Source organism: Salmo trutta, chromosome 5, assembly GCF_901001165.1.
Source record: "Salmo trutta chromosome 5, fSalTru1.1, whole genome shotgun sequence".
Taxonomy (NCBI): Eukaryota; Metazoa; Chordata; class Actinopteri; order Salmoniformes; family Salmonidae; genus Salmo; species Salmo trutta.
In genome coordinates, this window is record NC_042961.1 from 17,814,504 (window position 1) to 17,831,219 (window position 16,716).

Below are 16,716 nucleotides of genomic sequence, written 5' to 3' on the forward strand. Positions count from 1 at the left end.
TTTCTAGCCATCGCCGCTCCATTTTTCATGTATCCATTTGTTTTGTCTTGTTCCCTGCACACCTGATTTTCATTCCCCAATCAATTCATATGTATTTATTCCTCTGTTCCCCATCATGTCTTTGTGTAGGATTGTTTGTGTTACGTGTATTTTGATATTGTGGATATTGTTACGCGCATTACTTTTTGTCTATGTTCCGTGTTTTGGGCACATTTTATATTATTTTTGTGCTGTCATTTTGACCGGAATAAAAAGTGTCACGTCTGCTCCCACTCTTCCCTCCCCTGGAGCTTGAGGGCGTCAGGCTGCCCTGCATCACGCACACCTGCTTTTCCTCGTCACGTGCATCAGCGTTATTGGACTCATCTGGACTCATTCATCATCTGTTTATTTCCTCCCCTATATTTTTTTGTTCTCCAGCTCTGTTCCCTGCTGCTGCCTTGTCTTTTGTTTGTATTACTATTTTATTGACGCTGTTCCTGTCTCGTGCCATGTCTGTTATTCATTAAATGTTTTACTTCCCGTACCTGCATCGTCTCTCCAGCGTCATTCCATGTGACAATTGCATTCATGTCTAAAATGTTCTATATAAATAAATCTTGATTTGATTTGGTATCAGTGATACAGAAAATCTTAAATAAGATTCATCACAATAATCATGAAAAAACTGTTATTGAGAGAGAATTTAACTAGGACTATGAAATAAGGAATGATTTTTTTATGTTATTATTTTATAGCTTGATTAACACTCTGGGACATGGTAAAAATTCTACTTCCACGGAATATATTTCTTTTATGCATTTTTGTGTTTTTAAGGTAAAGGACACCTGCCTTTCTATTTAAAGCCTTTTGGAATCCAAATTTTACACTGTTTTACACTGAATAAGAAGTGATTTTTCCTGAGACCATGAAAAATCACCACAATGTAGGAAAGACCTAGCAAATTGACATTTTAGATATCTGTACCATTGTAACTCATTCGATGTCTATAGCAAGGGTGTAATGGGTTGAATGAAGCAATATGACATACACTATTTATAAAGATCTGTGAGAATATGGATCAGCAATACTAACAGGTTCTTCTTAGCAGTAACACCAGTGAAGGCTGCATTCGTAGCTCATTACTATCATACAGGAACAGACCAACACAGGACTCAGGAGTTAATACATGAGATTATCAGTGTATTGAGGATGGGGAATAAACTACAAATAATCATCAAATAAACAAGCATACTGTATGTATTAGCAGACGTTTTACTACATTTTGACAATTTCAGCCTTGGTCAGGTTTTCAACTGTTAAACATCAGTGAACACACAAGGTCTTGCACAGGGCACTGGTTGCATTATGTCTTTAAAACAGGAAGAGTTAAAGAAGGAAGTAGTCAGTTGCCTGGGTGCCTTGGTCCCTGACACAGCAGTTTGCCAGTACAAACATAAATACTACCAGTCTTTTTCTCTCATCTACTCATGGCTCCACATCTCCTCCTTGTCCTGTGCATCCTTTTCGTCCTCACTGGACTCTCAGGTAAGTGAGGGAAGACATTTTGTTGTTTGATATTATTAGGCTTAGTTCTTCCAAGTCAGATTCTGAGACTGAGTACACGCTGAAAGTCATAACACTTGTAATGTTCTGTCTACTTTACCCATAGACATTGTAGTCACATTATGGATTTCAGTATTAGGGTGGCAGGTAGCCTAGTGGTTACAGTGTTGGGCCAGTAACTGATAGGTTGCTAGATCGAAACCCTGAGCTGACAAGGTAAAAATCTGTCATTCTCTCCCTGAAAAAGGCAGTTTACCCACTGATCCTAATTGACTTGCCTAGTAAAATAAAGGTTACATTTTGTGGTCAGGTGATCAATGAGTGCCGTTTTCAATGATTTATCTTGTGAAACAGTTGTACTTTTCAACAGTTCTACATTTATAGTTGTTGCAAAACACATCTAAATAAGACTTCAAGTAAAAGAGAATTAACATATTATTAAGATATAGAAAATAAAAAGTTCCTGTGTCTATCAATATGAATTTTAACAAATGTGCTTGTAACTCATTTTGCACAAAAAATGTTGTGGGATTCGATGTACTACAGTAGATATCAAGAACATCCAGTCAAATGTTTTACTATATGCTAATTTAGTAAACAGAAATGTTAATTGAAACCAGAGATTGTCTCCATAGTTTAAGGGTGTAGAAATTTCCATGTCAAAGCTACTTTAATTGTTGCCTCTGTACTCATGGCTGGACTTTGGCGTGACAACATCAGCACTTACATGTATCAATTACTGTCTGGTGTCACAAACACAGTTTGCCAAATTTTCTACAAAAGTCACAACTTCAAGAATTATGTCAAATTGTTTGGTTGATCATCTAATGGGACTTATGAGCAGCTGGATAAAATGAAAGTATTTACATCTGTTCTCTGTTGTTGTATCTACAGATACACAGCTTGTGTCCACAGTGAGACATGTGTCTGTAAAGCAAGGAAGCTCCATCACCATCCCATGTCTCTATGATCAGAGATATAGTAACAATGTGAAATACTGGTGTAGGGGATCGTTTTGGTTAGGTTGCTCTACTGTAGTACGCACTGACCATCCTAAGACCAGTGGCAAGACCTCAATCTCTGATGACATCAACCAGCGAGTCTTCACTGTGACCATGACAAGTCTTAGTTCTGATTATTACTGGTGTATTATGGAGAGGAAGAATGAGGCAGATGATGGGGTTAGACTGCAGATATCTGTTTCTCCAGGTAAGATCCAAACACTGCTGTGTCCATTAAAGCAGAATTAATAGTAGTGCTCAGTAATATCTCATAAAGTAATGTCCCATAATAGTCGTGTTGATGAGGGTGTTACTTTTCCCTCTACAAAGCAGTCATACATATTTTCACCAAATTAAATCCATAGAGGATATTATATTGGTTGATTACATCTCTGTGCAGTTCCTGGGTCAGGACAGACAGTGTGTTTGATAGAATCACGTGTTGCTGTATCATCATAAAACACACTGTCTGTTCTGTACGCTCTAGACTATATCTATTGTACATCCTATCAGTGACTGAACCAGTGTTTCAACATACACTTTCTCAGTGTTATATGAATATCAATGATGACTAGGTAGTTGCCAATATATGTATTGGTGTATTCTTTGTCAGACTCATCCAATCACAGCCTCTATCATTATGTTCAGGTACTCCAGAACTCTATGTGGACCAACAAGAGCTGACTGGAGTTGTAGGAGGGAGTGTCACCGTGCTCTGTTACTATAGTAAACTTGGAGACAGCGGGCGGTGGTGCAGGATGGGAGGCTCTTGTGTGGCTGTGGGACATCCTGGGGCTTTAGATGGAACATTTGTGAAGTTAGTGCAGGAGCAGAGAGAAACCACCAACGGTTATGTCTTAATGGTGACTATGAGTGGATTGATGATGGAGAACACTGGCTGGTACAGGTGTGAAAAGGGAGACCTACAGCTGCCTGTTTATGTCACTGTCAATCAACCAACCACAATACAGAGCACCACCACCATCACAAGTAAGTACAGAGCAATCCCATATAACCAAGTATGATTCTCTTTTAATCATCCAGTGTTGTTAGAGATTAAGGAACATTGAAACGCCTTTTCTGAAACAAAGTGGAAATCTATGGACCACACATTCTCCTGAGTTTATCTGGTCATTCATGTTAAATATCATTGATACAATGAACATTCTTTATACAACTTTTCATCATATCGACCACTTATATTTGAAATTAATACTGAAAATTATAAGAATTGGATTTTAGTGCATGTCACATATTAGATAAGAAAGCATGATAGTGATTAGTTTCAATCAACATCACAATTACCTGGTTTTAATAATATCAATCTTAATGATACACCAGTCAGTTATTGGAGCTACTTTGTAATTTCTGCCTCTCACAGCAACACAAGCTCCAACCACTCACCAAATGTCACTAACCAGTGCTGAGTCTAACACTTGTCCTCCCACAGTTACCCCTTCTGTTACAAACCGTGACAATGTTGTAACTAATGAGAACACAGATGAGAAGCACCAGAGGTCAGTATTCATTCTTCTGTATTTCCCTCACTTTTACAGTCATCCAAATAGGTGGTGATAACGTAAGGCTGGTTGGGATGTATTATAGTAAATAGAAACGAATCATGAAAAAACTATTTAGTGAACTTCTGAAATAAAATAATTAACACACCAAAATGTTATCTATACTGAAACAATTTTCTTTGACTCCAAAGCAAACTAAAATATAATAGAAACCATTATGATTATGTTCAGTTTTAGTTTTGGGGCAAAAAATGTAACTGCACTAAACTGAATTTCAAATAAAAATATTAAAACCAATAGAAATAAAAACTAATATCAAAACACAAAACTATAATAACCATGGTGGAGACACCTGTGACTAGCAAGGCTGATCAGACCAGAGACCAGTGTCTGGGTCAACAATAATAACTGTAGTTCTCCACATTACAAAACTATAATAACCTTGGTGGAGACAACTGTGACTAGCAAGGCTGATCAGACCAGAGACCAGTGTCTGGGTCAACAATAATAACTGTAGTTCTCCACATTACAAAACTATAATAACCTTGGTGGAGACAACTGTGACTAGCAAGGCTGATCAGACCAGAGACCAGTGTCAGGGTTAACAATATTAACTGTAGTTCTCCACATTACAAAACTATCTGTCTGTTTCATTTTCAGATAAAGAAACATGTATACAAAATGAAACATCTTCCTTAAATGTCCGTGCTTAAGCATTTACCACTTCCCCACGCCTGAAATTATCTATATATTCAATTTGATTGTATTTTATATTCCAGTTTACTGGAAGTCCTGTTCATTCCTCTGAGCCTGTTGGTGGTGTTGATAGCTGTTACCTTGATCACATGGAAGATGTTGAGAAAACATAGTAAGTATTTGTTAAAATTATGTAAAAAAAATGGTAATGTTTATGACTAATGTCATTTGCAGGAATATTATAAATACAGGAGGGTTGTTCCTTCTACAAATGAAAGGTTTGACATCAAAGATCATTAGTACGGTCATCCTCTTTTGTTTATTTCAGAGGACAAGAAGGCAAAGGACCAACCCCCAAACACCTCAGTAGTAAGCTATGATCATGTTATCTTCTCACTCATCTGTTCCTTTCTCTGCTTGATATTCTAGGGCTCTCTTTGGTTAGTAGTTAGTCATAACTAACACTTTAAATCAACTCGATCGCTTATGTGTAGTATTAAAATAAACAGTTTTAAGATAATTTTAAAAAATGATTTAGTCTTGCGCTAAGTGTACATCTTTGACCAGAACAGACTTCCTCAAATCACTCACCACAACTACTGACACTTGAACAATAACACCTTTTGTGTTATCACTGGAGAAAAATGAAACAGCAAAACATTTTCTAATTCATGTCAGTATGCATGAGGTACAACATCCTTCTATGGCGTATTGTAAAACTGTTACATGTTAACAAGGTTTGTGTTTCATTCCATCAGCAGCCTGCTGACCCTGAGCAGAATATTACCTACAGCACTGTGAGTCACATCAGTGGAACAACACAACAGGTTAAACCAAACCCCTTTGACCCAACCCCCCTTCAACCCAACCGAACCCCTCTGCAAACCAACTTAACCCACCTCAAACTCAACCCAACCCACTCCCACCCAACTCAAAGTGAAAGTAAACATTGTCTCTCTCTGAGTGGATGTGATCATGTTGCTCTCTCTCCTCCATCACACAGGACCTAAACCCTGAGAGACATGGTGACTTATACAGCACTGTGATTCCTATGCAGCACAGGACAGCACAAAGGGTAAACATTACACTAAATAAACGCATAAGTACAGCTAGTCTTATAGAAAATGTTTTCTGTCTTGAAAAGCAGAACTTGAATTGGCAGCTCTGATGTGTGGTAGAATGTACAATGAATTCAAAATGGATATCAGTGTTTTCTGAATAACTCCCTCTATAACTGTCTACCAGCAGGACCCATTTCCGTAATGACATACAGCACTGTGGTCACCAAGACCAAGACCTACATAAAAAGCTGCTCTACTGCGTTGATGATTTGACTAAGTTATTCATGTGTGTGTGTGTGTGTGTGTGTGTGTGTGTGTGTGTGTGTGTGTGTGTGTGTGTGTGTGTGTTTTCCTCCTCTCTTACAGGCAGCAGAACCAGATTATGTGGTCTACAGCACAGTGACCCAACACCAGAGATACAGTAGGTCACAAAAAACCTGACAAGATGTTGGGGAAAATACTGGATGATCTCAGTGTACTAGGGCATCAGAACAAAAGTCTCCAAATTTAGTAACATATAAAGTTCTTTTATTTGTCACCTCCTGCCCCAACCCTTTGTCCTCATTATTTTATTGTTCTATCTATCTTGTTAATCTGCATATTTTATAGAGTGAACGTCTTGTACTTGTAATAAACTGTGCCCATGTTGACACTTACATGTGTTTTTTCAATAAAGAATATCAAATAAATAAACAGAATAAACCTGAATGTAATTATTTATTTGATATTTTTTATATATACAGTGAGGGAAAAAAGTATTTGATCCCCTGCTGATTTTGTATGTTTGCCCACTGACAAAGAAATTATCAGTCTATAATTTTAATGGTAGTTTTATTTGAACAATGAGAGACAGAATAATAACAAACATCCAGAAAAACGCATGTCAAAAATGTTATAAAATGATTTGCATTTTAATGAGGGAAATAAGTATTTGACCCCTCTGCAAAACATGACTTAGTACTTGGTGGCAAAACCCTTGTTGGCAATCACAGAGGTCAGACGTTTCTTGTAGTTGGCCACCAGGTTTGCACACATCTCAAGAGGGATTTTGTCCCACTCCTCTTTGCAGATCTTCTCCAAGTCATTAAGGTTTCAAGGCTGACGTTTGGCAACTCAAACCTTCAGCTCCCTCCACAGATTTTCTATGGGATTAAGGTCTGGAGACTGGCTAGGCCACTCTAGGACCTTAAGAACAAATTCTTATTTACAATGAGGGCCTACCCCAGCCAAACCCAGACAACACTGGGCCAATTGTGCACTGCCCTATGGGACTCCCGATCACAGCCGGATGTGATACAGTCTGGATTTGAACCAGGGACTGCAGTGACACCTCTTGCACTGAGATGCAGTGCCTTAGACCACTGTGCCACTTAGGAACCCATGTCAATCAACCAACCACAACACAGAGTAACACCACAAGTAAGAACAGAGCAATCCCATATAACCAAGAATGATTCCTTTTTATTCATCCAGTGTTGTTAGAGAATAAGGAACATTGAAAGGCCTTCTCTGAAACAAAGTGGAAATCTATTGACTACACATTCTTTTAAAATTATCTTGTCAGTCATGTTAAATATCATTAAGAAACTGAACATTCGGTAACTCTTCCTTTTAAGGGGTCCTTATTACAGTGTAGATGTTATGTGAGCTAACTTCTAGCTAGCTAGTCACCCATCTCGCATTGTTGCGATGGACCATTTTCTGATCAAGAGAAGAATGCGTGTAGAAAATGAAAATCCAGACCCTGTCTTCGTATGGGGCCCAAAAAAGAAGAGGACGATAAGAAAGATTGTAGAGAAACTCGTGAGCCACAACGTGAGAGAGCACCAGAGCAGTTCGTTGCTGCTAGCTGCTCCACAGCCACCGTTAGCTGCACTGTCAGCACAGTCACCACTCCCTCTGATTTAAGCCTGTTGAAGAACCAAGGCGCTCTCTTCTTTGACATTATCCAGCCACAAAAGTTGGACAGCAGGATCGCTACTTCAATCGTAGATGGTATGAAGATTACAAATGGCTGGAATATTCTATTTCAAAGAACTGTGATTTCTGCTTTGCATACCGCCACTTTCAACGTCCAGGAAACCATGGTGGAGAGAAGGCGGCATTTACCCACAATGGCTACCAGAACTGGAAGAAGGCAACAAGTTCGTTCAAGATACACAATGCTAGTGTGGAGCATAAATATGCAATGCTCTAAGTGATGGACATTCGAAAATAGTCCGAGAGAACAGAGAGTATATGAGAGCAGTTGTGGAGTCATTGCGTTACACTGCATAACAGGGACTTTCACAGAGAGGAGACATAGAAAACGACATGGTTGTCAACCAGGGAAACTTCCTTGAACTTTTACAGGTCATAGGCAAGTTCGTCAAAACAGTTACACGGAAATTCTCAGATAATCCTAGAAATGCTAAGTACACGCATCAGAGACCTAGAACAGCACCACCCCCTCAAGATTCTGAGCCTGCTTGGCAGGGTTGGTCCTGCAAAGCCAAAGCCCCCTGAAGGGAGAGCATAATATACAAGGAAATGGTCAATACAGGGGGCCATGTTGTGGGTGTTTCAGGGGAAGGGGGTATATCTGACCTCCATCATCTAGGACGTGACAATGGTTAATCAAATCTCCCCATTTCTGGCCATTTTTTTGACACAGTTTTGCAGGCCTTCTCATACAGCTGCAACTGTATATGCATTCGTAATCAAGACCTTTCTTGAGTTGAGCTCTGGGATGGTGCAACTGTTGAGAATGTGAGTCTATGGTTGTTGTGGGGGAAAGGGGTTGAGTGTGTATGAGTGTGTATGAGTGTGTGTATCCCACAACTGTTGTGACGGAGTAAAATATGTTAGGGACAATATAGGATGATTCACAATAATTGTTTGCTAATATAATAATTGCTTGCCATAATGTTATTTTGGTAATGGCGAAACTGGTGAGAGGTAAAAATCCTTCGCATAAATTGCCGACATTACTACAAATATTAATAGCTAATTATGGAAAATAAGATAAACAGGATTTTTTAAATGTGTATTGTAGGTGAAAATTCATGACCATGGTTGATTTTCCAGTATCTAGACTGTTCTCCCAGAAGTATTGACACAGAAAACATAGGGTTAATTAATAGACATGTGTAAGCAGAATAAAGGGTGAGCTCAGGTGAATGTACAGACTGGGTCAATATGGAGTTAATCACTAGACATGCAAAAACAGAACATAAGCAGAAAATGTATGCCTGTGCTGTTGTTATAGGCCTGAGAGAAGTCATTACCTGGTCCTGTGACTAGCATTGAGACATGCAATTGCATTATGTATGTAAGCCTGTGCTGTTGTAGGCCTGAGGGAAGTCATTGCCTGGTCCTGTGACTAGCTTTAAGGCATGTGATTGTATTGTATATGTATGTCTGTGCCATTACAGGCTTGGGGAGAGCCATTGTGTAGTCCTATGAGTATCATTGGACAGACACCTGCATTTGTGTGTGGATACACCACCAATAGAATCAGTAAACAAGCAAGAATTGAGACAGAAATATAATGGTGGCAAGAGGCCAAGGGGTGTTAATCATCTACATAGAGGGGAGTGACCATGTGTGTTATCTGAAAGAGGAAACCTATAAAGCCTGAGGTCTGTGGCAAGATAATTTAGTTCTTCCATGGAATTGGCTTTGTTACTTTTGTAATAAAGTCTAATTTAATTTACAAGTTCCGGTATCTGTGAAATATTTGATTCAATATTTCCACAACAGTATATATATATATTTACCTGGCTAAAAAAGAAGGAATATAAAATCTATGCGGTCGGATCATCACATAATTGGCATATATATTACTCTTACAGAATTTCCGCGTGGGTTAGGATATTGGAAATGTAATCAAAGCCTACTGGATGATAACTTGTTTATAACTAGGACAGAATCATTTGTAACTTACTCTTTCTGACATAACATAGGTACAGCAGATCCCCTTATTGTATGGGACACTTTTAAATGTGCCTTTAGAGGCCATGCAATTCAGTACTCATCTATAAAACAAAAGCAATTTAGATCAAAAGAGTCCATATTAGCCTGTCTGGGCTAGGGGGCAGTATTTTCATGGCCGGATGAAAAATGTACCCGATTTAAACTGGTTACTACTCTTGCCCAGAAACGAGAATATGCATATTATTAGTAGATTTGGATAGAAAACACTCTGAAGTTTCTAAAACTGTTTGAATGGTGTCTGTGAGTATAACAGAACTCATATGGCAGGCAAAAACCTGAGAAAATTCCAAGCAGGAAGTGGCCTGTCTGAGAATTTGTAGTTCTTCTTTCTAGTCCCTTTCGAAACTACAGTATCTCTGGGATTACGTAGCACTTTTTAACCTGTTGGGGATAGGGGGCAGTATTTGCACGGCCGGATAAAAAACGTACCCGATTTAATCTGGTTACTACTCCTGCCCAGTAACTAGAATATGCATATAATTGTTTGATTTGGATAGAAAACTGTTTGAATGGTGTCTGTGAGTATAACAGAACTCATATGGCAGTCAAAACCCTGAGACAAATCCTGACAGGAAACTGAAATCTGATGTGTGGATATCACTTCAAACATTTGCCATTGAAACACACAGGGGCTTGTGAATCATTTAGCACTTCCTATGGCTTCCACTAGATGTCCCCAGTCTTTACAAAGTGGTTTGAGTCTCCTATGGTAGTAACTGACCCAAAGAGAGGCTGTGGCACTTGGTCACAGGGGATGGGCCATTACCATTGTGACGTCGGCGCCCATGACTACTCTCCCTTTTTCGAAACGTTTTGAAAAACAATGCAACCGTCCCAATGGAATATTATTGAAGCCCTGGTTGAAAAAGCCCCTAAAGATTTATGTTATACAACGTTTGACATGTTTGAACGAACTTAAATATATATTTTTTGCTCATTCCTGACGACAAGTCAGACGCACACGGTACATTTTCACTAGCCTTCGGAGCGCGCTAACACTATTGGGACATAAATTATTAACTTTTTTGAACAAAACTACATTTGTTATGGACCTGGGATTCCTAGAAGTGCCTTCTGATAAAGATAATCAAAGGTAAGGTATTATTTACAATAGTATTTTTGATGGTTGATTGTTCCAAGTTGGCTCCAACATGTATAGCCTAGACTTTTTTTCTGGGCATACCACGTCGTTTATTGCAAAGTGTGATTTCCCAGTAAAGTTATTTTTAAATCTGGCAAAGCGATGGCATTCAAGACATGTTAATCTATAAGTCTTTGAATGACAATATTACATTTTAACAATGTTTTCGAATAGTAATTTTGTAAATTGTAGCGCTAATTCACCGGAAGCATTTGAGGGAAAAGATTTTCTGAACGTCATGTAAAATGCTGTTTTTATATATAAATATGAACTTTATCGAACGAAAAATGCATGTATTGTGTAACATGATGTCCTAGGAGTGTCATCTGATGAAGGTTGTCAAAGGTTAGTGCTGCATTTAGCTGTGTTTTGGGTATTTGTGATGCATGCTAGTTGCTTTGAAAATGGCTGTGTGATTATTTCTGGCTGGGTACTCTGCTGACATAATCTAATGTTTTGCTTTTGCTGTAAAGTCTTTTTCAAATCGGACAACGTGGTTAGATTCAGGAGAGGTGTATCTATAAAACGGTGTAAAATAGTCATATGTTTGAGAAATTGAAGTTATAGCATTTATGAGGTTTTGCATTTAGCGCGACGTGATTCCACTGGCTGTTGATTAGGGTGCGTCCCACTGGCCCAGACAGGCTAAGGCTTCCATTGGCTCTCTAAAGCCTTCAGAAAGCGGATTGAGGCGTCTCCTGTCTCTGGGCAGAGTACGGTAGCTCAGTTTGTCAGTGGTCTGCCTGGTGACTAAGAGATTGGATATGCGCGTTCACGAGACCACGCTGTTTTTTATTTTCCTCTTTGAATGAATACACTATTGTCCGGTTGGAATATTATCGCTATTTACGAGAAAAATACCATAAAAATAGATTTTAAACAGCATTTGACATGCTTCTAAGTACGGTAATAGAACGTTTTGAATTTTTTTGTCTCGAAATGCGCTCGCGCGTTACCCTTTGGATGGTGACCTGAACGCACGAACAAAACGGAGGTATTTGGACATAACTATGGATTATTTGGAACAAAAACAACATTTCTTGTGGAAGTATCTGTCCTGGGAGTGTATTCTGACAAAGATCAGCAAAGGTAATACAATATTTCTAATACTAATTCTGAGTTTAGTGTGCCCCGAAGTTGGTGGGTGTCAAAATAGCTAGCCGTGATGGCTGAGCTATGTACTCAGAATATTGCAAAATGTGCTTTCGCCGAAAAGCTATTTTAAAATCTGACACAGCGATTGCATAAAGGAGTTCTGTATCTATAATTCTTAAAATTATTGTTATGTATTTTGTCAACATTTATGATGAGTAATTTAGTAAATTCACCGGAAGTTTGCGGTGGGGATACATTTTCTGAACATCACACACCAATGTAAAAAGCTGTTTTTTGATATAAATATGAACTTGATTGAACAAAACATGCATGCATTGTATAACATAATGTCCTAGGAGTGTCATCTGATGAAGATCATCAAAGGTTAGTGCTTCATTTAGCTGTGTTTTGGGTTTCTGTGACATATATTCTTGCTTGGAAAATGGCTGTGTAATTATTTTGGGCTATGTACTCTCCTAACATAATCTAATGTTTTGCTTTCGCTGTAAAGCATTTTTGAAATCGGACAATGTGGTTAGATTAACGAGAGTCTTATCTTTAAAATGGTGTAAAATAGTCATATGTTTGAAAAATTGAAATTATTGCATTTTTGAGGTTTTTGTATTTCGCGCCACGCTGTTCCACTGGCTGTTGAATAGAGTGGGACGGTGACGTCCCACCTAGCCCATAGAGATTTTTAACAAAGGAAATTTAAGGACTAACAGTACAGTTAGACAGCAATAAAAACTGTACCATAGAGGCACAGAATAAGTTAGAGGAAAAACAAAATGAAATGGAGGAACTTATTCAAGAAAGATCCAGGGTAATATATTATAAAAATAAAGCGAACTGGATGGAATATTGGGAAAAATACACCAAATTCTTTTTCCATCTTCAACATATAAATGCGTAGGTTCGAGTCCAGGCTCTGTTGCAGCCGGCCACGACCAGGAGGCCGATGGGGCGGCGCACAATTGGCCCAATGTCGCTCGGGTTAGGGGAGGGTTTGGCCGGCAGGGATATCCTTGTCTCATCGCGACCGCTGACACGGTCGCCAGGTGTACGGTGTTTCCTCCGACACATTGGTGCGGCTGGCTTCCGGGTTGGATGGGCATTGTGTCAAGAAGCAATGTGGCTTGCTTGGGTTGTGTTTCGGAGGACGCATGGCTCTCGACCTTCGCCTCTCCCGAGTCTGTACGGGAGTTGCAGTGATGAGACAAGACTGTAACTACTACCAATTGGATTAGACACCCCCCCAAAGGTGCGGACTCCGACCGCAAAACCTGAAACAAAAAGGGAGTGTTAGGGGCGTATCTAGTATCGGTAGCGGCTCTGGTGCAGGACAAAGAACCCTCTCATCCTGCGGATCCGCCAGCATTGGAGGTGGCTCTGGTGCAGGACAAAGAACCCTCTCATCCTGCAGATCCGCCAGCATCGGAGGTGGCTCTGGTGCGGGACGAAGAACCCACTCATCCCGCGGATCCGCCAGCTTTGGTGGTGGCTCTGGTGCGGGCCGAAGAACCCGCTCATCCTGCGGGTCCAGCCATGGACCCAGGCTGAACACTCGCCTGGACTGGGCACCAACGCAGAAGAAGACTCTGGCCTTGGAGCTGGACTGGACGCCGTGCTTAGACTGAGCATTGGCGCAGGGGAAGGCTCTGGCCATGGAGCGGGACTGGACGCTGTGACTGGACTGGGCACCAATGCCGAAGAAGACTCTGGCCTTGGAGCTGGAGGTCCCAAACATAAATACTACCAGAGTCTTTTTCTCTCATCTACTCATGGCTCCACATCTCCTCCTTGTCCTGCGCATCCCTTTCTTCCTCACCGGACTCTCAGGTAAGTGAGGGAAGACATTTTGGTGTTTGATATTATTAGACTTAGTTCCTCCAAGTCAGATACTGAGGCTGAATACATGCTGAAAGTCATAACACTTGTAATGTTCTGTCTACTTTGCCCATAGACATAGTAGTCACAATAAAGATTTTCGGTAGATTGTGATCAGGTAATGCTGAGTTCTTTTCAAATTATTTATTATTTATTGTTGTATTTTTTAACAGTTCTCAATGTTTTGTTTCTGCATAACACATCTAAATAGAACTAACATATTAAGAAATAGAAAATAAAACGCTCCCATGTAACAATAAGATAAAAGACAATCTTCAAATATACCTTTTAATTGATAGAAACTAGAGATTGTCTCCATAGTTTATGGGTGCAGTAAATTCCATGTCAAAGCTAAATATGAGTTTATTGGTCAAAGTATTACCTCTGTTTTCATGTCTGTGACATAAATCAAATTCCAATCAAATGTATTTATAAGGCCCTTTTTACATCAGCAGATATAACAAAGTGCTTATACAGAAACCCAGCCAAAAACCCCAAACAGCAAGCAATACAGATGTAGAAGCAGGGTGGTTAAGAAAAACTCCTTAGAAAGCCGGAAACCTAGGAAGAAAGCTAGAGAGGAACGAGGCTCTGAGGAGTGGCCTCTTCTGACTGTGCTGGGTGGAAATTATAAGAATACATGGCTATTAAGTCCAGATCATTCTTCAAGATGTTCAAACGTTCATAGATGACCAGCAGCGGGGTGAAATAATAATCACAGTGGTTGTAGAGGGTGCAAAAGATCAGCACCTCAGGAGTAAATATCAGTTAGCTTTTCATAGCCGAGCATTCAGAGGTTGATACAGCAGGTGCGGTAGAGAGAGAGAGAGAGAGAGAGAGAGAGAGAGAGAGAGAGAGAGAGAGAGAGAGAGAGAGAGAGAGAGAGAGAGAGAGAGAGAGAGAGAGAGAGAGAGGAAGAATTGAAGACAGCAGGTCCGGGACAAGGTAGCACGTCCGGTGAACAGGTCAGGTTCCATAGCCGACAGCAGAACAGATGAAACTGGAGCAGCTGCACGACCTGGTGGATTGGGGACAACCAGGAGTCATCAGGATAGGTAGTCCTGAGGCATGTTCCTAGGGCTCAGGTCCTCCGGTAGGGGAAGGAGAGAAGGAAAGAGAGAATTAGAAGAAGCAAACAGATAAGACAGGAGAATTTCACCAGATAGGAAAGACTGACCCATGCCCACCAACACATACACTATTGCAGCATATTTAACCTTTATTTAACTAGGCAAGTCAGTTAAGAACAAATTCTTATTTTACAATGATTGTCTACCCTGGCCAAACCTTCCCCAAACACGGACGATGCAGGCCAATTGTGCACCGCCCTATGGGATACCCAATAACGGCTGGTTGTCATACAGCCCAGGATCGAACCAAGGTCTGTAGTGACACCACTATCACTGAGATGCAGTACATTAGACAGCTCAGGAGCCCTAGTGTCAGGGGACACTGTGGCCCCATCCTACGATACCCCCAGACAGTGCCAACCAGGCAGGCTATAACCCCACCCACTTTACCAAAGCACAGCCCCCACACCACTAAACCACCAAATTACTACCATGAGACATGACTGAATATAGCCCGTGAAGATCTACTCCACCACACGAGCCCAAGAGGGCACAAGACCGGACAGGAAGATCACGTGAGTGACTCAACCCACTCAATTCGAGTATAGCACAAAAAAGCCTGGCACGACGTGACGCATCCCTCTTAGGGATGGCATGGAAGAGCATTAGTAACCCAGTAACTCAGCCCCCGTGTTTTCAGCAATGGGTATTTTTTTATTCGGTTGTCATATTGCCAAGTTTACGAGCAACAAACTATTTAGCTAGCTTCTAGCCTAGTGTTTGATATGCAATGCGATATCCTCATAGTTAACAGTCAGCCAGTGTTGATGAGTGTCCTAACAAGAAGCAAACCTTTCTAGCTATTACCAGCTCATTATTATGGATGTATGCAAATGAATGTCAGTATAGAAAACAGCTACTTTGTTGTTATTCTGGCTGCAGAGGTCTTGACTGTGTTAGCCGTAGCTAGCTGGCTAGCTAGCAAGGTGAGAATGGTGAGAATGGACTGTGTTAGCCGTAGTTAGCCGTAGCTAGCAAGGTGTTAGCCGTAGCTAGCTAGCAAGGTGAGAATGGTGAGAATGGAAACGGAACATAAAGGAAGAACAACTGGGTCGCGCCCATAAACATCAAACCAATTGGACGAACGATTTGGTCGGGTCTCAAGCAAACAAAATATGAAAAAGTATGGGTTCACTTAGAAAAAGGAAAATGTCAACGCAAAATAAGTATTTCTACCGGTAAATGTGTACTTTCATATTGTTTTCTTTGGCAATTGTGGTATAAGCGAGATAAACACCTCAATTTCTTTACATTACCTTGGAAAGATTAACTGCTTAGTCATCCATTATTTCCAAGGTTATGTACAGAACGTCAGCATTTATCCCTTACATACTCACCATAGATCATGGTTGTCAACATTATTCAGCACTGCTGAAACACTTGTGACTTTTTATAATATGGGAGAAGAAGAAGCTTCAGATCCAAAGCAGAACGCTGGGACAGGAACACCTCCACTCCTACATCCAACGCATCATCCTCCACCACGAACTGACGGGAAGGGTCAGGATGAACCAGGATGGGAGCAGTGGTGAAGAGGTGTTTGAGGTCCCGGAACACCTGGTCATCAGCAGGGGACCACGTGAATGGGACCTTGGGAAAAGTGAGTGCTGACGGGGGGAAGCCAGTGTGCTGTAACCCCGGATGAAGCGGCGATAGAAGTTGGCG

The 16,716-nt window shown here is 40.5% G+C and overlaps 1 protein-coding gene across 3 annotated transcripts; it reads left to right on the top strand.

The window, feature by feature from the left end:
* Positions 1-1,366: 1,366 nt before the first annotated feature.
* LOC115193777 (polymeric immunoglobulin receptor-like) lies at positions 1,367-6,524 on the top strand. Of its 3 annotated transcripts, none has more exons than XM_029752750.1 (9): positions 1,367-1,527; positions 2,440-2,754; positions 3,195-3,536; positions 3,997-4,063; positions 4,846-4,934; positions 5,091-5,131; positions 5,521-5,589; positions 5,766-5,837; positions 6,190-6,524. In XM_029752750.1, exons 1-9 carry the CDS (start codon positions 1,470-1,472, stop codon positions 6,262-6,264), a joined length of 1,128 nt encoding a protein of 375 aa, XP_029608610.1. In that variant the 5' UTR covers positions 1,367-1,469; the 3' UTR covers positions 6,265-6,524. The 3 variants fall into 3 exon arrangements, with proteins under 3 accessions (XP_029608610.1, XP_029608612.1, XP_029608611.1); XM_029752752.1 differs by having other exon boundaries at positions 5,521-5,559; XM_029752751.1 differs by having other exon boundaries at positions 5,524-5,589.
* Positions 6,525-16,716: the final 10,192 nt, after the last annotated feature.